This window comes from Lithobates pipiens, unplaced genomic scaffold (genome assembly GCF_037356315.1).
Source record: "Lithobates pipiens isolate NorthernLeopardFrog02 unplaced genomic scaffold, aLitPip1_a1.2 Scaffold_22, whole genome shotgun sequence".
In the NCBI taxonomy this organism is placed as follows: Eukaryota; Metazoa; Chordata; class Amphibia; order Anura; family Ranidae; genus Lithobates; species Lithobates pipiens.
The window spans coordinates 112434338-112459319 of NW_027507784.1; the positions used below are offsets into that span (position 1 = coordinate 112434338).

Below are 24982 nucleotides of genomic sequence, written 5' to 3' on the forward strand. Positions count from 1 at the left end.
GGTTCTGCGATCTGATCAACGTCAGGTCAGTAAAGGACTGGCAGGGGGTTAAAACCAAAGGTGCAGTTACACTGTAAGTCAGCATGATTTTGAAATACAGTCTGCAATAGACAACTGGTTTCCATATGTTGGAGCCATACGTTGCCTTCAGCTAATTTTTCATGTTTTTCAAGAGAAGCTTCTCAACAAGTGCTTAGTACATATCTGACTGATGCTGATGCAAATACGAGTCTCTGCCTATCTTCAGGCTAAGAGGTTTATGTGTTTTAATAGGTCCCGTATTTATTTTATGGCCTCATGCACACTGGACGTTTTTACAGCTGCAGTTTTTGGCTTCAGGCATTTTTTTCTGCAGCCAGTAAACTCTCCAGCATGTTAACCTATGTGTTCATGCACGCACATAGGCTTTTATCAGCGGTTTTTGGTAGGGGCGTTTTCTGGCTGAGAACCCCCCCCCCCCCAGAACTAGTGTGTTTTAAGAGCTTTTTTTTCAGCTATAAAAACACTGTAACATTGATAAAAGTTGACAAACTCAGCAATTCAGCATGTATCAGCCTTTTTGAGCCATAAGCTTTTGTGGCATATAGTTCTGCAAAGAAAAGAAAAAGCTAAAAACCACAAACGCTAACAAATGCTACAAAACTCATTCTACAGCTAACGCTACGGATTTTTATAACATCCTGTGTGCATGAGGCCTAGTGATATTAAAGTATTTATTAGTTTAAAAATAACAAACCTGCTATACTTACTTGCTCTGTGTAGTTGGTTTTGCAAAGAGCAGCCCTGATCCTCCTTCTCGGGCCCCTCCCTCCTGCCCCCCCACACCAAGCAGCTTGCTATTGGGGCACCCGAGCCAAGCCGCTGTGCTTTGCATCCATTCAGACACAGAGCTGTGGCTTGGCCATGCCTCCTCTCTCTCCTCATTGGCTGACTTTGACAGCAGCAGGAGCCAATGGCGCTTGCTGCTCTGTCTCAGCCAATCAGGAGGGAGACAGCTGAGGCTCTCATGCAACATCACTGGATTGAGATGAGGCTCAGGTAAGTGTTAGGAGGGCTGCTACACACAGAAGGATTTTTATTTTAATGCATAGAATGTATTAAGATAAAAAAAAAAAGAAAAAACTTCTGCTATGCCCTAAGGTAAGGCGTTATTGGATCAGAGTGTATAATTTCAATTACACTCTTACCCAGGTAAACCTTGTCAAACCCCCGAGACAGGCGCTGTTGGGCTATGAGGTGGAGACAGCGTTTAAATCCAAAAGATGTCTCCTAGCATGTATATTTATATCAGCAAAGATTATTATTGCAAAATCTTGGAAATCAGCTGTGGTGCCATTCGGCTTAAGCACAAACTTTGCTGGATTATAATTAATGAGCGCATGACAGTGATCTTGAATGATGAAATGTGGATGCTCGAGAAAGTCTGGGATCTATAGGTCAAGTATCTGACAGGTGATCCTCGATCTATACCCCATTACAGAAGTTGCAGGGTGGCGGGGTCGGAGCTCGAGGTCATTCCATACTTTTCCCTTCAACCTTTCTTTTCTCCCTCTTCCTCTTCTTTTTTTTTGGTCCTTGTTGTAGTCTTACCAGGGTTTTCCGGCCTAGTCCCTTTAAACCCTAAACAGTGATTATTCCTTTACTTTGAAGCCCAGTCTCAGGATGGCGAGGCATGCGATATCCTCTTTATGAAGGTGTAGACCCCTTTTACTAATGTATACAGTAGATCTTAAAGCAGAGCTCCACCCGTTTTATATATAAGAGCTCTAAGTGATCAGATAGATATTCGAAGGGTCCTTTCACATGGGGCGGATCAGTTCTGATCCGCCCCGTGGATATCCGTTTGCTCAGCGGGGATCACTCAGTCGATCCCCGCTGAGCAGGGAGATGACAGGTCCATCTCTGCACACTGCGCAGGGACAGACCTGTCATAGCGCCGCTCTCCCCTATGGGAGATCGGATGACGACGGACCGCAGTGCCCGTCGTCACCCGATCCGATGACGGATGGAAAAATTGCTTTTTCCTCCGTTACACTTTTTCGGATCGGAGCGGCTCGGATGTCAGCGGACATGTCACGCTGACATCCGACGCTCCATAGAGCTCTATGGAGCATCTGTTCAGGTCCGCCTGAAAAACTGACAGGCGGGCCTGAACGGAACGTCAGTGTGAAAGGGGCCTAAGTCTAAAACTGAACATTTTTTTGTTTTGTTTTAAAATGTACCTTTTTTTTCCTTCTTTCTAATCTCTCTGCTTCCTGAATGTGTATCTTGCGGATATGGGTGGTGTTTCTGCGGCTATTTCTTCATTTGCACAACTCTCACCGTCTCCTGGGATCTTTTCTCATTGATCCCAGGAGTCTGTACGGCGGCTGGCCGTGAGTTATCGCGGGATTAAGAAATCCTTTACTACATGATCAGCCAGTTTACCATCGCAACCAGGCGGGACTTTCGACGACGCCGCCTGATTGCGATGGCAACCTAAGCTCTTGTCTCCGCTCTGAAATTAAGTCACTGCGCATGCGTGAGATCAGAGAGATACAGCGCACACTGCATGATGGTAAATGCAGTCAACATGAGTGTCCCTTTCCCCCGGAAGAGGATGCCTGTGGGCTTCACATGCCCACAGGCAAGATGAGAACCCACAGACAGACGCAATCTAACTACTTATTTAACAAGAAAATATATTAAACACTTCAAAACTGGAACAAGTGAGTACTAATTTTAATTAATGTCATCCTTTTCATTGTAAAAAAAAAAAAAAAAAAAAAAAAAAAAGATTTAGGCAGTGGAATCCCGCTTTAAGCCCATCTGCAATCTACTAAGAGTTATGAGCTGACTTTTAATTTGAATTTGCAATATGTAGAAGCTCTATCTTTAACTGTATATGGAGTCTGAGATGCATTTTGTTAATGTCACATTTGGAGTACTAAAGGAGCATTGGGGCTACCCCATAACAACACTGATAATACAATCTATATCGACAGTAAGGCTGCTTTCACACTGGGGCGGTATTCAGGCGTTACAGCGCTAAAAATAGCGCCTGTGTAACGCCTGAAAAAAACCGGCCCCTTTAACTCCAGTGTGAAAGCCGGAGGGCTTTCACACTGGAGCGATGCGCTGGCAGGACGGTGAAAAAAGTCCTGCTAGCCGCATCTTTGCAGCGGTGAAGGAGCGGTGTATTCACCGCTCCTATACCACTCGTACCCATTGAAATCAATGGGACACCGCGGCAATACCGCCGGCAAAGCGCCGCTGCAGCGGCGCTTTGCGGGCGGGTTTAACCCCTTTTCGGCCGCTAGCGGGGGTTAAAACCACCCCGCTAGCGCCCGCACACCGCCGCTAAAACGACGGTAAAGCACCGCTAAAAATAGCGGCGCTTTACCGCCGACGCTGCTCCCGCCCCAGTGTGAAAGCAGCCTAAGGGTCTATACTTGGAAGAACGAACATGTTTGGGTGTATTTTCATGCCTAAAAAATGCTTGGATATCCACCTATTTAGTATACATTTTATACTGTACTTTGTAAACATTTTTGTATTCTCTTTTGTGAAAACTTAAAAAAAAAAAATACTGAAACAGAAAAAACCTGCTTTTAGAACCACTTAAAAAAATTTGCCAAAAGGTACAATATTTTCATCAGAACTTGAGTAGGTATTCTTTTCATACAAAGTTCAGTACAATTTGTTACTCAGGATCCCACCAGCTTACAAATGCTGACTATGATACTTCTCACAAAAAGAAGGAAATAGGTCTTACCTGTTTGTAGAACAGTTTCTGGATCAACAGAGGGAAGATAATTGAAATCCATTGACCTTCAAATGATAAAATAAATAAATGAGATATTTATTTCGAGCATAAAATAATTATCTGCAACACTGGCTCTTCAATTTGAGATAAACGCAATTTACAGTCTTTTTAAAGGGCTTTACATATATATGTGAATGTAGTCAGCATATGGAAATACTTTTATCAATATGTTATTGTTCTAAGTGTCTTGTTTCTATGTGTAGTTATTAAATAGAGGGGCAGCCAAGCTTACTACTTAGAAGAAAATGTGTTCAGAAGTATAGCTCAGTGACTGTAATTTCCTGTTGCTTGCATTCAATGCAACTCCATGTACAGAGCTCAGTTACTGGATTTTTACCATAAAGATACTTTTTGCATCAACATCTCTTCTCAAATGCAAATTGGGTCCAATTGTAACCTTGCGCCTGCATTTTCCAAATTCCAACTTTAAACAGGAAACTTAAAGTGGAGGTCCGCCCACCGCTGCAAAAACTAAAAGCCAGCATCTGCACATACTGCAGCTGCTGACTTTTAATACTCTGACACTTACCTGTCCTGGAGTCCAGCGATGTTGGCACTGCTGCTGTCGGGTGCACGCCGTCTACATTGCGAGTAAGGGAACCCCGGCAGTGAATCCTTACGCCGGGAACCCTACTGAGCATATGCAAGGCTCCACTCCTTTCTCCTACTGGCCCTGGCGTCTGGAGAAGGAGGAGGGAACCCGGGCAGTGATGTCAATACCCGCGGCTGAGGCTCCCGGAAGTGGGAACATGATACCTGTGAAGGACAGGTATCCTGTCCCCCCTCCCCCCGAAAGGTGGCAAATGTGGCACCTAAGGGGGGAAAGTGTACAACGAGCGGATGTTCCACTTTTGGGTGGAACGCCGCTTTAACACTTGTATCAAGTCAAGACAAGTGTATCAAAAGCAATCTTTTAATTATTTTAACTACTAGATTTACAGCGGAATGGTGGCACAGGCAGGCCAGACAATTTACCTGCACATTGCCGCTTGACTTCCATCACCCCCGCCAACCCGGGCTGTGAATGGACACAGCATGGGTTTGGCAGCAGATTTCAGCCAAAAATTTTGGCTGAAATCAGATGATCGGCTGTGCCCATTCATACAAAATTCTGTGTGCCTAGGAAGAGTGATCTGGCTGTTTCTTCTCCCTGAAAAGCAGGGAGAAAACAGCCAGACAGCAAAGTAAAAGCAGCACACATCCATTAAGCACCCAGTTAACCCCTTGATTGCCCCTAGATGTTAAACCCTTCACAGCCAGTGTAATTAGTACAGCGTCAGTGTACAATATTATCACTGATCACTGTATTAGTATCACAAGCGATCTCAGGGTCAGTTAGTGACCCTCCCCGCCAGATTGCCGACCACCCTATCAGTGTTGCTGAACATTGTCACTACAGTATAGCGTCTATAGCTGCATAAATTGCAGTATATATACCATAAATTGTAGACGCTATAACACACAAACCAATCATAGATTTATTGGGATTTTTTTTTTACCAAAGCCATGTAGCAAAATACATTTTGGCTTAAACTTATAAAGAAATTCGTTTTTTTTTTTTTTTTTTCTTTTCTTTTAATTGGATTGATTTTAGAACAGAAAGTAGAAAATAGAACCAAAAAAATAAATAAAAATACACTTGCCGACCAGCTGCCGTCATACAGTGGCAGGTCAGCACGATCCCACAAACCGTTGTAGCTGTACGTCAGCCCCTTTAAGCGGGATAGCAGGTGCACAGGTGCCAATGCGCGTGGCCGGCGGTTGCGATGACCGACCGGCCACGCGCTATCGCGGGCACGAGAGCCAGAACAGGGACATATGTGTGTGTGTGTAAACACACAAATCCCTGTTCTGTGAGGAGAGGAGAGACAGATTGTGAGTTCCAACTAGCTAGGAACAATGATCTGTCATTTCCTCTAGTCAGTCCCCTCCCCCTACAGTTAGAACACACTCTAGGGAACACAGTTAACCCCTTCCCTGCCAGTGACATTTACACAATAATCAGTGCATTTTTTAAAGCACAGATTGCTGTATAATTGTCAATGGTCCCAAAAATGTGTCAAAGGTGTCCGATCTATCCGCCATAATGTCGAAGTCTCGATAAAAATCGCTGATCATTACCATTACTAGTAAAAAAAATTAAAAAAATAAATAAAAATGCCATAAATCTTTCCCCTATTTTGTAGATGCTATACCTTTTGTGCAAACCAATCAATATACGCTTATTGGGATTTTTTTTTACCAAAAATATGTAGAATAAAGGAAAAAAAAGCTTTTTTTTTTTTAAGAAATTGTGGATATTTATTATAGCAAAAAGTGCAAAATATTGTGGTTTTTTTTTTCCAAAATTGTCACCATTTTTTTGTTTATAGCGCAAAAAATAAAAACTGCAGAGATGATCAAATACCATCAGAAGAAAGCTCAATTTGTGGGAAAAAAAGAATGTCAATTTTGTTTGGGTACAGCGTCTCACGACCGCACAATTGTCAGTTAAATCGACGCAGTGCCGTATCGCAAAAAGTGGCCTGGTCATTGAGCAGCCAAATCTTCCAGGGCTGAAGTGGGCAATATTTATAGAATAAAAAAAAGATAATAATTACCAAGTGGTGATCAAATGCCACCAAAAGAAAGCTCTATTTGTGTAAAAAAAATGATAAAATTTAATTTGGGTACAGTGTCGCATGACTGAACAATTGCCAGTTAAAGTAACGCAGAGATGAATAGCAAAAAATGCTCTGGTCATGAAGGGGGTAAAACCTTGGTTAAGAGAGCAGGAAAGGGTTAGAGCCTCTGTTAGCAATGCTTGTATCCCTTCTGGGCAGATTCAACATTTGTGCTTGTGACTATTGTCACTGGAACTGTTAAAGGGTTGCATTAAGGTGAAAAACCTTCTTTACTGCAGCAGCGCCTCCGAGCCCCCCTTATACTTACCTGAGCCCGACGGGAATGAGTACACCAGCTCCAGCTGGGGTCTTGTGTCCTGATTAGATAGATTTATAGCAGCGCAGCCATTGGGTCCTGCTGCTGTAAATCAAAAACAATGACGCCGGCGCCGAGTCCTACATTCGGCGTCTATGGATGGATGGATATGGGTAACCCCCCGGGAGAGCACTTCTCCCAAGGGGTTATGCGATGTGGGGAGGAGCCACGAGAGACACCGGGGGACCCCAGAAGAGGAGGATCTGGGCCACTCTGTGCAAAACGAACTGCACATTGGAGGCAAGTATGACGTTTGTTATTTAAAAAAAAAAAAAAAAAAAGCCTTACAATCACTTTAATGATGGCAATCTAAAATGTGTAGTTGTCATCACAACACTAAAGGCTCTTTCACACATGCGGACCGTTCGGATCTGCCTGTCAGTTTTTTCAGCGGATCTGATTGGTCGCACCATACAGCTCTATGGTGCTCTACGGTGTCAGTGGTGAAATCCAGACGGATGGAACAGTGGATCGGAACGAATGAAAATGGACTGGCGGACTGTAATCATCCGATCCTCCCATAGAGGAGAGCGGAGATCTGACAGGTCCATCCCTGCATAGTGTCATCTTGTCATCTGCCGTCTCAGCGGGGATCAATGGAGCGATCCCTGCTGAGCAAGCGGATGGCTGAATATGGATCTGCATGTGTGAAAGAGCCCTAATAGGGGATAATTTTGCAATGGGTTCCCATGACAACTGTTTAAAAAGGGGACTTTTATACTTCCTATTTTGACAATATAGGAAGTGAGGAGATATTTGGGGCGTAAATAAATGTCTAATCTCTAGAAAGAGATCTGGAGGGACTGTACATGCATAGGTACATAGGTACTAGCATTTCATCTCTAGCTGCAGTTTAACCAGGTTTTATTCAATAAAAGATATTTAAGCATTTATTTGGCAATGTTGCAGATTGCACTTTAGGTGGAAACAAAATGAGAATCTTAAAGCGGAGTTCCATCCTAAAGTAGAACTTCCGCTCATCGGATTCCTCCCCCCTGTGATGCCACAATTGGCACCTTTCAGGGGGGAGGGGAGTGCAGATACCTGTATAATCCAGGCATCTACACCGACTTCTGGGAATAGCTAGCCACATACACCCCCTGTGAAGACGCGCAGCGCGCTCGCGCATGCGCAGTAGGGAACCGGGCAGTGAAGCCTCAACGCTTCACTTCCCGATTCCCTGACAGAGGATGGCAGCGGGGGCAGCCGAAAGATGAGCAATTGCACGCCATCTGCTGTCAACATTGCGGGAACCCTGGACAGATAAGTGTCCATTTATTAAAAGTCAGCAGCTGCAGTATTTGTAACTGCTAACTTAAATTTTTTTTTTTTTTTTAAGGTGGCCCTCCTCTTTAAAATCTCTGTATAACATAAAACCAGTGATCATTTCGCCGACTAACATGTTTTTATAGACTAAATAAATACTATTTTAGTCTACTAAAATATGACTAAACCTAAAACAACTGAGATGACTAAAACTAAATTGAAATTTGATGTCAAAATGAACACTGCACAACCACATAATATCTAGGGGGCATCTACTAAGCTGCTGGAAAAAAAAAAAAGTTAAGAAAAATGCTTTTCTTAAAATTTAATGTTGGTAACATCTTCAGGTAGTATGTGCAATGGCATTAAAGCCAATAGAGTTTGCAGTTGTTTTTTTAAATAATTTTTAAGAAACTTGGTTTTATTCATAAAGACGTTATATATCGCAACGGCTAAATCTGCGTCTGTAGTGCATGTCCAAACCTTAATACCATAAATAATATGTTATTAGATTTTTACTCCAGGAGTATATAATGAGTTTGGAAATGCTAAAGCAATGCTTAAAATAACGTATTCAAATTTAACTAAACCCATTTGATTTTAGAGGACTAAAATGTACTAAAATACGATTAAAACAATTCAGATGACAAAAATACAACTAAAACTAAAATGTCATTTTAGTCAAAAGGCTATAACTAAAACAAAATCAAAATATGATGTCAAAATTAACACTGCATAAAATAAAAAAACAGCAAAAACTACATTTGAAATAACTATTCAGTATGGTTCTTCACTAAACCGACTGCACTACAATGACACCTGTCTCTGTATGCCGGCAGGTTTACTCCATCGACTGCACAAGCAGGAATATGAGACTTTCTTCTTCTACATCCCCCACCGGCATACAATTTCAATTTACAAATGAACACTTTGCCTTCAAAGATTCACCTTTTCTTTAACTTCATTTGGTATAAAGAATCAAGTGTAATTTAAAACACGTGAATATGGTTGTTGATTGATTCAGGAAGAACACCTGATATAGCAGAGTCCTTTCTAACACAGGTCTATTGTGGGAATTGAGGGCATTTCCTGAACTGGAGATCATCAGCTTCTAGCAGTTAAATCCACTGTAATACATTTACATTTAATTCAGATTATTTTACACGGTTAACATTTTTAAGCCATAGACCAAATTTTACCAACCCTGCCTGCACACTTCTAAATTAAAATATTACCTATATACGGTAATGCATAGACATGAATTTGAAGCAATTGCAGACTTTTTTTTTCTATTTTTTTTTCTTTGCAATCAGGAAAATATAAAATATTACATGTGAATATCTCTTGAATAACTCTTGCAAGCAAAAACTGGCAAGTTCTAAATGATAACAATAGCTTAATACATTTTTTTTTTTATAAAAAATAAAACAGTGATGTTGAAATGTTGTAAAAAAAATAAATAAAAATTAAATAAGAGTGCATGCACTCAAGGATACATTCCCTCCCAACCCTACTTTCCTTGCAGATACAGCTCCATCTAAAATAGTCAGATTACATAGGACAGTGCTGAGTTTCCTACTAAAAAGTCCAGCAAGCTGTGTGCTTTGGACACATACCATATACTTTTTTTTCTTTTTGGAAAACATATACAATTAATATAATCAAATGGATATCAAACTTAATTTTATATCAATATACTTTATTTTTAATATACGATTAACCACTTAAGGACCGAGTCTCTTTTTGAGATTTGTCGCTTAAAAGTTAAAAACTTTTTTTATTTATTTTTTTGATAGAAAATTACTTAGAACCCCCAAACATTATACTTTTATTTTCTAACACCCTAGAGAATAAAATGGCGGTCGTTGCAATACTTTGTCACACCGTATTTGCGCAGCGGTCTTACAAGTGCACTTTTCGGAAAAATACACTTTTTTTAATTCAAAAATTAAAACATATGCGTTCGCTTCTGCACGCGAGTTCGGCGGGAAAGGGCAAGTTTAAAAGGGTTTTTTTTTTGTGTGTGTGTGGGTGTGTGTGTGTGTATATATATATATATATATATATATATATATATATATATATATATATATATATGTATGTATATATGTATGTACATATACATACACACATACACAGTGGGGCAAAAAAGTATTTAGTCAGCCACCAATTGTGAAAGTTCAACCACTTAAAAAGATGAGAGAGGCCTGTAATAGTCATCATAGGTGTACCTCAACTATGAGAGACAAAATGTGGAAACAAATCCAGACAATCACATTGTCTGATTTATGAAAGAATTTATTTGCAAATTAAAGTGGAAAATAAGTATTTGTTCACCTACAAACAAGCAAGATTTCTGGCTCTCACAGACCTGTATCTTCTTCTTTAACAGGCTCCTCTGTCCTCCACTCATTACCTGTATTAATGGCACCTGTTTGAACTTGTTATCTGTATAAAAGACACTTGTCCACAACCTCAAACAGTCACACTCCAAACGCCACTATGGTGAAGACCAAAGAGCTGTCGAAGGACACCAGAAACAAAATTGTAGACCTGCACCAGGCTGGGAAGACTGAATCTGCAATAGGTAAGCAGCTTGGTGTGAAGAAATCAACTTTGGGAGCAATAATTAGAAAATGGAAGACATACAAGAACACTGATAATCTCCCTCGATCTGGGGCTCCACGCAAGATCTCACCCCGTGGGGTCAAAATTATCACAAGAACGGTGAGCAAAAATCCCAGAACCACACAGGGGGACCTAGTGAATGACCTGCAGAGAGCTGGGACCAACGTAACAAAGGCTACCATCAGTAACACACTACGCCGCCAGGGACTCAGATCCTGCAGTGCCAGACGTGTCCCCCCTGCTTAAGCCAGTACATGTCCAGGCCCATCTGAGGTTTGCTAGAGAGCATTTGGATGATCCAGAAGAGGATTGGGAGAATGTCATATGGTCAGATGAAACCAAAGTAGAACTGTTTGGTAGAAACACAACTCGTCATGTTTAGAGGAGAGAGAATGCCGAGTTACAACCAAAGAACACCATACCTACTGTGAAGCATGGGGATGGCAACATCATGCTTTGGGGCTGTTTCTCTGCAAAGGGAACAGGACGACTGATCCGTGTACATGAAAGAATGAATGGGGACATGTATTGTGAGATTTTGAGTGCAAATCTCCTCCCATCAGCAAGGGCATTGAAGATGAAACGTGGCTGCATCTTTCAGCATGACAATGATCCCAAACACACCACCCGGGCAATGAAGGAGTGGCTTCGTAAGAAGCATTTCAAGGTCCTGGAGTGGCCTAGCCAGTCTCCAGATCTCAACCCCATAGAAAACCTTTGGAGGGAGTTGAAAGTCCGTGTTGCCCAGCGACAGCCCCAAAATATCACTGCTCTAGAGGAGATCTGCATGGAGGAATGGGCCAACATACCAGCAACAGTGTGCGACAACCTTGTGAAGACTTACAGAAAACGTTTGCCCTCTGTCATTGCCAACAAAGGCAATATAACAAAGTATTGAGATGAACTTTTGATATTGACATACTTATTTTCCACTATAATTTGCAAATAAATTCTTTCATAAATCAGACAATGTGATTGTCTGGATTTGTTTCCACATTTTGTCTCTCATAGTTGAGGTATACCTATGATGACAATTACAGGCCTCTCATCTTTTTAAGTGGGAGAACTGTCACAATTGGTGGCTGACTAAATACTTTTTTGCCCCACACACACACACACGCACACACGCACACACGCACACACGCGCACACGCGCACACGCGCACACGCGCACACGCGCACACATGCACACTCTATACATTTCAAAAAATAATTTTTGTTGTATATTTCCCTCATTTATCTTAATGCCGACTATGAATTTCCATATACCCATCCACAGCCTGCAGACAAGGAGCTCTTCACTCCTCCTCTGCTGGTTATGAAAGGCACGCAGCACACATGCCTTCTAATAATGCCATTATGATGAGAGCTGATCAGGACAAGGGAAGTACAATCGGCTTGTTTCACAAACCTGTCTTTTTCATTCTGATTTCCCTTATCGCTCCCATTGTTGATAACAGCTAGTTCATCCAGCAACGATGTTGATTCTTTTGTGAACTTCTCAAATACCTGAAATTCAGCAGAGAAAGCATTACATACATCAGAACTAGAATGAGTACAGGTGAATGCAACATTTCCACTGCAAATACAGCTCATAGCAGCTGAAGATTACAACATTCTCAATATAAATGCAAACAAACACTCCTATTTGTATGCCTACACAGGGGCTGAGTCATTAAAACTGGAGAATAGAAAATAAGCACAAAAGAGGGGCTGTTGTTCTTAGCAACCATACAAGGTTCTAGTTCATAAATAAAATATTGTAACTTGATAACTGTGGGCAACAGCTCCCCTATTCTACAGATTTACTTTTCTCTCATTTGATTATTCATTCCTGCAAAAAACAAAACAAAAAAAACACACGAGTCTCATCATGAACATCAGGGTACTGAGGCCTCCGTTTGTCTTCAGATGGCTTACGCCATTTGAAACCAAGGATGAGCTCAGGCGTGTTTGTTCACAACTCCACGTGCCTATACCAGTGCCCGCCAGGAAGCTGACACTCTGCAGCGCTAATCACAGGTAGCGAGACATTGCCCGATCTGTGCAGCCGCGGATTAGGACATGTCTCACTGTCTGTGATTCGAGCTGTGGAGTGTCAACTTCCTGGCGGGCATGTGGAGTTGTGAACGCACCTGAGTTCATCCTTATTTTCTACATAACGGGTCTGGATAAAGTAGTAGATGTAGTGGGAATGAGTATAGATAGTTTAGCATGTTGAAAAATCTCAAAAGTAATTATCTATTGCAGCGATCAGGAGTACTAAATACCACTCTATACTATACGCCCGACTGCTACTAGTGGTGCCTGAGTTGCCCTTGCATGGTTTTATTGGGTTGAATACTGTCAGCATTAGAAGCTGTGCTCTTGCAAATGAGTAAAATGACTAACAATGAAACATCATGGAAGGCATGGTCTAGGCTAAAGTTTTCCCAAAATGTTGGATGTATAACACTGCTGATAGTTACCCTCACTGAAGGGAAAACACTATACTGCAAAACTGCTTTGTAAGATTAGCAGTGCTCCAGACACACTCCCCCTCCCCCCCCCCCCCCCCCAAAAAAAAAAAATTATTAAAGTCAGCAGCTACAAATACTGTAGCTGCTTACTTTTAGTAAAACCTGTTCCTGGATCCAGTGATGTCCTCACCCAGGCTGATTATTTAATCGGCTTCAGGTGCAGGCGCTGGCATCTGAAGTAAGGGACAGACAAAGGCACTGAAGCCTTGCGGCTTCACAGCCAGTTTCCTACTGCGCAATTCATTCCGCACCTTGTAAATGGTCCCGTAGTCTTCTGGGACCTGTGATAGGTCCCAGAACAAATCTTGGGGGGGGGGGGGGGGGGTTGGGGGGCGGGGTGTCGGAACTTCTAGCTCAGCAATCTGAGGCGGAAGAGGGAGCGCAGCTTTGCCTTAAGCTACCCATAGATGGATCGCAATTAGGCTGGCCGAATTTTGATCGATCTTTGGGCACTGTGGTTGTACAGAAGTTGGTCTACTGATGGACTTCTGTAAACTCCCCTACTGGATAATTATCTCTAGATTGTTGCAAGCGATTATGACATCGGGACCTCCCCACATCCTCCTCGAATGTGTGCATAGAGGAATTGGGTTAGGTTTTTACAAAACAGATAGTATTACAAACATATTGCACAGCACTGCTGACCTTCAGCAGAAGACCCTTGGGGGACGTTCAGCGGTGCTGTGCAATATGCTCGTCATACTGTTTTGTACTTGGTTTAGTAATAAATGTTTAAAAATGGTACATCACTATGGGATTTCCTTGCTCTTTCCTTGGTATGTATTTTTTTGCTGCCGAGACTGGTATATGAGAGGTTAAAGGGAAATGTTGAGATCTCTGGTCTCCTGTCAGAGATGTCAAACAGAGGGGATGTGAGCATGGGGACTATAATGGGGCACATATATTTAATTGGGAAAATATTAGAATCAAAACATTATACATATAAAAACAATTTATTCAAAAAGAAAATACAAATACAATACAATATGAAGAAATAATATCTCGAAGATATGGGTCACAATTTGTAGAGACAGGTGAGGTAATCGGTCAACTAGTTTCGCTTCACAGCTTCATCAGGACATTACCTACGTCTAGAAATACATGAATTTAGTATAACAAATCATTGGGTATACAAAACACAATAAAAAAGGAGATATATGAAAAAAGAAGAACGATTTGATATGGAGACATGCTTAAAAGATTTGTAACGCAAGAGCGCTCATCCTACCTCTCCAGCCCTGTTCCTGAACTGGGTCAGGCTCGATGGCACAAAGCACTCACTCTATTATAGAAAAATTTATTTTTTATTCATACACATTATTGTTCTACTAACTCACATATTATAGGTGTGCGGTACTAAATATAGTAGCACAGTCATTGTATTTATTTGCCAATTGATTTGGTGCATGTTATTATGCTATTTACATTGTTTATTCTTTTGTTGGTGTATGTCACTATGTGGATTATACACCGTTCATTTTAGGATATTAGTACATCGTTATATATATATCTTTTATATTAGATTTTTGGTTAATGTCGTTCATACTTAAGATTGGATTTGACCCTCTGACCTGCTCGCATAACAAAGTGAGGCCCTATGAGCCACACTAGTCCATATGATATGCGAGTTCGTTTTTTGTTTTAGCGAGGGGCCAATCGCGTAATGTTTAGGGCTATTCGCCATCAACTAAAATGGTGGCGTCCGACCGGATCTCACATCTCAGAACGAGGTCTGGTTTTAGTCTTGTTATATAAGGTGGTGCATCGTTGCGCTGCCCGTTCCCCATTGACAACGTCATTTATGACGAAACGCGTCTGGGAAGGCACGCAGTGACGCCATCACGTTGCAGAAGGGGAGGACGGGCTCCCGAATGCCGGCCGGCTTTTTATGTTCCATTGTGCATGCTGTATTGATTCGATGCTCATGTAAGTGTGCTACTTTTTGCTCTAATAAAACTTTCAAACAGTGTTACACTATGTTGGTTTCCTCTTCTTCCCTCGAGCCACTGATAGTAATTTTTGGGATCGTGGAATAAGATATGTATATGTGAATACTGCTTTTCATTTCGGTGAGCTGATCCATTAAAAGGAGGAGTATTCTGAGGAGATTGAGGATATATTTACAACGCTTTAATTAAGCTTCCATCTGGTAAGCGCACTCACTATAAGGTGACGGGCACTTGTGCGCATTTCGAGTGTGTGTAACCACCGTGGTGTTTTTACATAGAATCGCAACTGTGGATTATTTATGGACTTTTTCATGAACTCTTTAATTATGAATTCATATTAATTGTCATTTTTTATCTATAAGTTTTGAATATATCAACTATTTATAACTTTTTATTTTTTATTTTGTATTTTGGGTAGTTAACGTATAGATTATTTTCTTGTTGGCGCAGCTTTTTGAATTTCCATATTATATCCAGTAACTTGGATTGCACACTCTAAAATCTGATATTAAGATTGACCTTGTGATTTTCAGTGCATCTTTTGCATTCAAATATTCCATTCTCTTACTTGGCACAACTATTACCCACACCTTTCACCCCTCATCACTATCACCCCTTCTCGTGGTTTTCTTCCTTTAAAATCTTAGTCCAACCAATGAGAAACTCTCCCCCCCTTTTTTATTCACACTTTATATTTTTTCATACATAGTTATTGATTACTATATCTGGATCAGTAGTCGACAATTTGGAAAATTCCCCTCCCAGTCGCCGGGAAAGACTTCTCCATATCAAATCGTTCTTCTTTTTTCATAGATCTCCTTTTTTATTGTGTTTTGTATACCCAATGATTTGTTATACTAAATTCATGTATTTCTAGACGTAGGTAATGTCCTGATGAAGCTGTGAAGCAAAACTAGTTGACCGATTACCTCACCTGTCTCTACAAATTGTGACCCATATCTTCGAGATATTATTTCTTCATATTGTATTGTATTTTCTTTTTGAATAAATTGTTTTTATATGTATAATGTTTTGATTCTAATCTTTTCCCAATTAAATATATGTGCCCCGTTATAGTCCCCATGCTCACATCCCCTCTGTTTGACATCTCTGACAGGAGACCAGAGATCTCAACATTTCCCTTTAACTTATCCTATTGGGATGAGGGTGCACTCTGTTAGTTTATCCTTTATAATACCTCTAAGCCATTTACTTTTCACTGGTATATGAGAAGTGATCTAGTGACCACTTATGGGGCATGCATTCATGAGAGTGAGGCTTGCTGAGGTGTGAGAGGAAGAGCTGGAGCCGTCCGTCCATGCATCCATCCATCCATGCTAAATGCTGATTTAGACCTCTGGAGTTGTGGGGTCTAAGGATTTAGTAAGCAGCATTATAATCACTTAGTGGTTGATACAAAGCAGGTACATGAAGATTTTGGTGGACTTTGATATTTAGTTTGTAGGACTATTATTTATTTGATTTGTTTGTTATACACTATATATTGAATTAGATGTGTGTCCTTGTTTTTTCAGTTGTCTTTCGATATGTATGTGTGAATATCTAATAAAAGTGGAGGCGCAAAGTACTAGAGCAACCAATCCCATAGTGTAATATGGCATGAACATTAGTTCATCACAACAATCAGGGCCAAGGGATAAATTGAATGACAGTAGTCCAAGTCATTAACAGTGCTACAAAGTCCAGTAACCATAAGGGGAGGTGGTGAAAAATCCAACACGCAGGGCTGCCGACACATGGGAACAGAGAACTGTGTTCCAATACACTGAAAAGACAAGGAGAGGAGAGGCGCCTCTAGGTGCAGATGTATAACAAGAGCTTGAAAAAGAAGCGTGGCTGCGGTGTGTTTTGCAACGAGCACGTTCAAGAATCCCGGCGCCTTTCCAGTGACATCATCCATCTGTGCCTGTTACCAACTGCGCTCCAAGCCTCGATCTGAAGTATCTCCACCATGGCCGGTACCGCAGTAAGCCCAGCGCTTCTCCTGCTGCCGGACTTGGACTGTCAACTGATGCCACCTCCAGTTGATGGGATTTTTACATGCCTGAATTTACTTCACAAATGTGAGTTGCCTGTATCAAGTGTTTATTAAAACGTATTATACATCTGCACCTAGAGGCGCCTCTCTCCTTGTCTTTTTCATGTGTGAATATCAAACTGCTGCAACCAGGTTTTTACTTTCTTATCTTCATTTACCCACTTAAGGCCCGCCCACCGCATATGTATATATTGTGGCAGGGTGACCTTATTGACACTGCGGGCGCACAGCGCACGTGGGGGGGGGGGGGGGGGTGGTGTTGTAGCCGATGCAGGGGTCCGCCGGCCGCAAAGTCTGGCAACTACCCGTGATCACTCCTCATAGAGGCATCTGCCTATGTAAATAAAGCAGATTGCCCATTCTGACAGCGGAGTACAGAGAGTTCTTGTTCCTAGTGATCAGGAACAGCGATCTCTCTGTACTCCCAGTGATCAGTGCATATTTGTAGCACTATAATAATGTCACTGGTCCCAAAAAAAGTGTCAAAAGTGTCCGATCTGTCCACCGCAATCCCACTAAAAATCACTGACTGCTGCCATTACTACAAAAAAAAAATAACAATAATAAAAAATCCATAAATCTATCCCCTATTTTCTAGACACTATAACTTTTGGGCAAACCAATCAATATACGCTTATTGTGATTTTCTTTCACTAAAAAATATGTAGAAGAATACATACTGGCCTAAACTGATGAATAATTATTTATTTATTTTTTTTCATTGGAATTTGTATTATAGCAAAAAGTTAAACTTTTTTTTTGTTTATAGCGTAAAAAAAAAAAAACGCAAAGGTGATTAAATATCACCAAAAGAAAGCTCTATTTGTGGGGAAAAAAAGGACATCAGTTTTATTTGGGTACAACGTCGCACACACGTGCAATAGTCAGTAACACAATGCTGTATAGCAAAAAAATGGCCTGGTCACTAAGGGGGTAAATCCTTTTTGGGCTGAACTGGTTTATTTGAAGGATTGACCAAGTGCGGGTTAAGCACAACACTGGAACATTACAACAGCTTGTACTGCCATAAGAAAACACTACTGGTAAATAATTCATTTTTAAATGTGATGCTTTCACTGTCCTGTTGATGAGACACAGCGTAATAAATGAATATGCTGGTTCCAGCATTGCTACAAATGAACACAATTAGAAATAGTCATCATTTACTTACAAGCCTTTTGTTCAACCAGTCCATGTGATCATAGGTTAGGCTTCCTCCAAATTCTTCTGTGAGTTGTGAAGGTTCTATGTATCTGGTAAGCTTGTTCCCAGACACTAGAATAACCTAAAGAGGACAGCAATATGAGACAGTCACTTGTCGGCTAGAACCAATCCCAGCACTTTTAATGAAACCCAAGACACATAATCAAAGACGATAAATACACAGAAGAAGTTTTCATTTTGGAACTTTAGTTAAAATTACAGATTGCTGGTTTATAATGAAGGAATATTACAAAGTATATATTTAGCGTAAATACAGAGTTTTGTTTCTTATAATACGTTTATGAATGTCATTCAAAAGAAAGGGCCGGGGTGGCTCCTTAGATTTAAAAGACAAGCAACTGACAAGTGTCTTCATTTGAAGCCTCTCCAGATCTAATTGCTACCTGGATAATGTTTGGTTTGCTAAAGCCCTGAATATAGAACAAGTGCAAAATTGCATATTTTTTACCTTTCTTCATATTTTGCTTGATCTTAGTGCTGGTCACCTCCAGCAGCTTTACTGTCACTTCCTGCCTACACTGAGCTCCAGAGCATATCATTGTTAAGTGTTAATGACAGGCCTGTCCATGAGAACAGAACTACAATGCATCTGACGACCACAAACCCAAAAATGCTATTACATTTATTGTTAATATTCAAAGCAAACTCCCCCATCCATCCAAGTCTCCATGCTTTATTATGTTGAGATACACTCCCCCCAGCATTTCTGACTGTGGCCATCTTGAGTAAGCGCAGATGATTGATATGGCATTTACTTCCTTGAATCTATCTGCCCCTGGCTCAGGCAGTTGGGTGTGCTTAGCTGAGAAAGTTCCTCCTCCCCTCCTGAAGACTCCTGAGATGTATGGCATAATTTGCCTAGGCATGGAAACCAGGGAGTAACTGAAGAAATGTAAAAAAAAATAAAAAAGTTTAAACAAGTAAATATGATAAAGTACTTTCCTATCCAATGTCGAATGAGGAAGTGAAGTTCCACATTAAGCAGCTTGTGGTTTTCATTGGAAGCACTGGAGACAGGTAATGAAAAAGAGCAACTCTGAGACAGGGACAGACCATTGTCACCGTATAAAGGGCTCTTTCACACGGGGCGGATCAGTGATGATCCGCCCCGTGGACATCCGCTTGCTCGGACCTGTCAGAGCACCGCTCTCCCCTATGGGAGATCAGGTGACGACGGACCGCAGTGTCGGTCATCACCCGATCCGATGACGGATGGAAAAGTAGGTTTCTCCTCCATCACACTTTTTAAGATCGGTGCAGGTCGGAGGTCAGCGGACGCGTCACCACTGACATCCGACGCTCCATAGACCTCTATGGAGCATCCATTCAGGTCCACCTAAAAAACTGACAGGCGGACCTGAACGGATCGTCCGTGTGAAAGAGGCCTAATAGAAGTGCCTGAACAAGGACCTTCATGGTAGGCGCAATCACAACTGGACTATTGTTTAATATAATTTTCCCCTTTTTATTCTGCTTTAATCACTTTCATAACCACCACATAGGAGGTTTACGTGTATAATATACATACATACATACATACATACATACACACACGTGATTCTGTACTTCCCGTCTTTGGGCACGAGTGTGCGCCAATGGCTCACTCCCGCTGTGATTTTATGTTCCTTTGTTACACTGACAGAATGCCAGTCTGCCAGTATGTAAACAAAGCAAACTGTCAAAAAAAAAAAAGCACCTCCCCCACAGTTAGTAAGCACTCCCTAGGCACACATTAAACCCTTTGATTGCCCCTGATGGTAAACCCTTCCCTGCCAGTGTCATTAGTAAAGTGCATACTTTTAGCACTGATCACTGTATTGGTGTCACTGTTCCCTGAAAAATGTATCAAAGTTGTCAGTTAGGTGTCCGATTTGTCCGACGCAATATCGTAGTCCCAATAGAAGTCACTGGTCGCCGCCATTACTATTATAAAATAATAAATAAAAATATATAGTTTGTAGACACCATAACTTTTCCGCAAACCAATCAATTTACGATTATTGGGATTTTTTTTAACCAAAAACATGTAGTAGAATACACATTTGCCTAAATTTATGAAGAAATTAAAATTTTCTAAACTTTTTTATTGGATGGGTTTTAGAGCAGAAAGTGAAAAATATTGGGTTTATTTTTCAAAAAAAATCGTTGGTCGTTCTCTGTTTCTAGCTTAAAAGATAAAAACCGCAGAGGTGATCAAATACCACCAAAAGAAATCTCTATTTGTGGAGAAAAAGGACATCAATTTTATTTGGGTACAGCATCGCACGACTGCGCAATTGTCAGTTAAAGCAACGCAGTGCCAGATAGCAAAAAATGGCCTGGTCAGGAAAGGGGTAAACCTTCTGGAGCTGAACTGGTTAAGCATCTCGGCACTACTAATCTCCTCCAGCCTTTCTCTGTCTCTTCTTCCACTGTACATCACTGCTCTGATTTCTATGGCTGACCATGACGGACTATGACCGCACAATGTCCATTGGCACAGCTGCTCAAAAGTTCCCATAGGGGCATGTATTTATTGTGTGTGCAACAGAGTACTGAAGGAGCACAATTAGAAGACGTATGTAACCCAAAATGCCTGAACAAGGACCTTTATAGGAGGATTACCAGGTATTATTTTGATGAAAGCTGCAGGTTTAGAACGACTGAAAATGACATTTGAAATGACATTAACATGTTAAAGCATGAATTAGATTTTAATGATCGGGTTTACATCCAATTTAAGTTTAGCAGCCCTTTAATAAAAGTTAGGAGCTTATTCTAGTCTCATGAAAATGTTAAAGGTATTATAAACCTTCCTACCTCTGTCTTGTGTTTTTCACCTGAATAAGAGTTGTATTGATCATGTAGTTTTATGGTGTCATTTATTGTCCTGCACACACTGCATACAGTACAGTAAATCTTTACATGCCTGTGTCAGCTGTTTCTGTTTAAACATAAGGTAGAATGTAGTGTACCGCATAGGTTAATGCATGAACGCTGTCTGCAGTTCAAAAACTGACATTTCCTGTGAAGAAACTATATATCCCACAATCCCAGGGTCTCTCACTCTAGTGCTCTTCGGGTAAGAGCTAAATAGTAATTAGATCGGGCACAAACAGAGCATTTAACATCATGTGATGAAACATCACTTTCATCATATTAGCACTTCCATGTTTGTGATGCAACACAAAGAAAATGGCAACACGTGGACTGGATGTGTGACCCACAATGTTCCTTTATTGCAGTGGTCTCCAAACTGTGGCCCTTTCCTTCCCTTTGTCCAGCCCGAGGCACAATTCTACCTACTGACACCAATGACGGGGCCCTATTCCTCCCACTGACACCAACGATGGGGTCCTATTCCTCCCACCGACATCAACGTTGGGGCATGAATCCTCCCACCGACATCAATGATGGGGCATAATTCCTTTCTCTTACACCAACAATGGGGCACTATTCCTCCCACTGACACCAACAATGGAGCCCTATTCCTTCCCCTGGCACCAACAATGGGGCACTATTCCTCCTCCTACTGACCACAGGTGCTATGTAAGTTTTTAAATTACACTGACCACCAAGCCTGAGACATTGTGGACTCCCTCTGACACTGGGGCATTTTCTACTTCTACTGGTCCCAGTCTGGCCCTCCTAAAGTCGGGGAAGACAGTAAATTGGCCCTCTCTTTATGAAGTTTGGAGACCCCTGTTTTAGGGATAAGCTAGAAGAATGATTACATGACATAGAACAGTCATGATACCACAAACTGAAGCAGCAACATGTGTGTCCATCATTATAAGGTAAGGCAAACAATACAGGGAATACACAATGCTGTGAAAAAGTATTTGCCCCAATTTTTCTTTTTCTTTTTTTTTTTTTTTTTTTACATATTTGTCCCACTTAAATGACTCAGATCATCAAACAATTTTTTATTATTACACAAAGATAACCCAAGTAAATACAAAATGCAGTTTTTAAAATGATGGTTTAATTTATTAAGGCAAAAAAAGCTGTCCAAACCTGCCCGGCTTTATGTGAAAAGGTAATTGCTCCCCGTGCCCAATAACTGGCTATGCCACCCTTGGCAGCAAAAACTGCAATCAAGCATTTGCGATAACTGTCAATGAGTCTTTCACATTGCTGTGGAGTAATTTTGGCCCACTCTTCTTTGCAGAATTGTATTAATTTAGCCACATTGGAGGGTTTGCCAGTATGAACGGCCTGTGTAAGGTTATGATACAGCATCTCATTTGTATTTAAGTCTGGGCTTTGACTAGGCCACTTGAAAACCTACATTTTGCTTTGTTTGAACCATTTGGAAGTAGATTGCTGTTGTGTTTTGGATCATTGTCCTGCTGCATAACCCAAGTGCACTTGAGCTTGAGGTCACAAACTGATGGCCGGACATTCTCCTTTAGAATTTTCTGGTAGAACTCAGAATTCATGGTTCCATCAATTATGGTAAGTTGTCCAGGTCCTGAAGCTGCAAAGCAGCCACATACCATCACACTACCACCACCATGTCTTAGTTTTATGCCAGATGTAATGGGATGCACGCCTTCCAAAAAGTTACATTTTTGTCTCATCAGTCCAAAGAATATTTGCCTAAAAGTCTTGGGGATAATCGAGATGTTTTTTGGCAAATGTGAGATGAGCCTTTGTGTTCTTTTTGGTCAACAGTGGCTTTGGAACGCTCACCTGGATGCCATTTTTGCCCAGTCTCTTTCTTATTATTGAATCATGAACACTGATCATACCTGAGGCAAGTGAGGCCTGGAGGTCTTTAGATGAGTCGACGTCATGCTCTTGAAGTAATTTTTGTAGGCCGGCCACTCCATTACCACTGTTCCAATTTATCTCCAGTTGTGGATAGTGGCTCTCCCCGTGGTTCACTGGAGTTCCAAAGCCCTAGAAAAGGCTTTGAAACCCTTCCTAGACTGATACACGAACATTACTTTGTTTCTAATCCATTCTTGAATTTTTTTTAGATTGTGGCATTATGTGCGTTTTTTTGTAATCTGTCAGCGTGCTGCACTTTGTCAGACAGCTTCTATTTATGCAATTTCTTGATTCAACAGGTCTGGCAGTAATCAGGCCTGGTTGTGGCAAGTGAAATTAACTCCGCTTTCCGAAAAATTGTGGTTAATCACCATTCATTCGTGAATCAGCAGGGGAGGGGCAATTACCTTTTCAAATTACTTTTTCCATACTGACTAAACTCAGTATTAGTGTTAACTTGCACTATATTGCCAAAAGTATTCGGACACCCTCCTTTATGTCGTTGGCCCACCCTTTGCAGCTATAACAGCTTCAATTCTTCTGGGAAGGCTGTCCACAAGATTTAGAAGTGTGTCTATGGAACTGTTTGACCATTCTTCCAGAAGTGCATGTGATATTGGTCGAGAAGGCCTGGCTCATAGTCTCCACTCTAATTTATCCCAAAGGTGTTCTATCGAGTTGAGGTCAGGACTCTCTGCAGGTGCAGTTCCTCCATCCCAAACTCACTCTTTCATGTTTTTATGGACCATGCTTTTGTTGTCCCTTGTTTTTCGGGGTTGGGCTTGGCCCCTTAGTTCCAGCAAAGGGAACTCTTAAGGCACCAGCATACCAAGACATTTTGGACAATTTCATGCTCCCAACTTTTTGGGAACAGTTTGGGGATGGCCCCTTCCTGTTCCAACATGACTGCGCACCAGTGCACAAACAAGGTCCATAAAGACATGGATGAGCGAGTTTGTGGTGGAGGAACTTGACTGGCCTGCACGGAGTCCTGACCTCAACTCGATAGAACACCTTTGGGATGAATTAGAGTGGAAACTGCGAGCCAGACCTTCTCGTCCAACATCAGTGCCCGAGCTCACAAATGCGCTTCTGGAAGAATGGTCAAACATTCCCATAGACACACTCCTAAACCTCGTGGACAGCCTTCCCAGAAGAATTGAAGCTTTTATAGCTGCAAAGAGTGGGCCAACTCCATATTGAATCCTACGGACTAAGACTGGGATGCCATTAAAGGTCATGTGCATACAAAGGCAGGTGCCCCAATACTTTTGGCAATATAGTGTATCTGGACCAAGCAACAGTAAGGCCTCTTTCATCCGCTCGCTCAGCGGGGATCGCTCCGTTGTCCCCGCTGAGCTGGCTGCGGACAGGGCGGTCTCCGCACACTGTGCAGGGACCGCCCTGTCAGCTCTCCGCTCTCCTCTATGGGGATCGGACGAGCACGGACCGTCTGTCCGTGTTCGTCCGATCCGCTCTGCAGACGGATAGAAAAATAGGATTTTCCTCCGTCTGCAGAATCGGACTGTTGCGGAGGCGGACGAAATCGGGTGTCTGCGGATGCTCATCCGCAGACACCCGCTATCCCATAAGGATGAATGGATGTCCGTATTTCATCCGCAAACGGATGGATGAAATACGGACATACCATCCGCATGTGTCAAAGGGGCCTAAAACAAAAGGTTTCCTGGAGTTCCTAGAACTGTGTTTCGAATATGAATGTTTAAAAGAACAGGAACAGTTTTAATACAATTAATTTCCATTCATTGAAGGCCTCCTTAAACTCATAGGTTAACATG

General features: G+C 41.6%; 1 protein-coding gene across 2 annotated transcripts in view; it reads right to left on the reverse strand.

Moving 5' to 3' along the window:
* Nucleotides 1-24982, reverse strand: part of SESTD1 (SEC14 and spectrin domain containing 1) — a 228202-nt gene that overhangs the window by 63306 nt on the left and 139914 nt on the right. For both annotated transcript variants that reach the window (XM_077448108.1, XM_077448109.1), the window contains exons 6-8: nucleotides 18376-18489; nucleotides 12089-12186; nucleotides 3755-3810 (exon numbers count right to left, since the gene is read on the reverse strand). In XM_077448108.1, the coding sequence (XP_077304234.1) occupies nucleotides 3755-3810; nucleotides 12089-12186; nucleotides 18376-18489 (268 nt within the window). The remainder of the gene's footprint in view (nucleotides 1-3754; nucleotides 3811-12088; nucleotides 12187-18375; nucleotides 18490-24982) is intronic.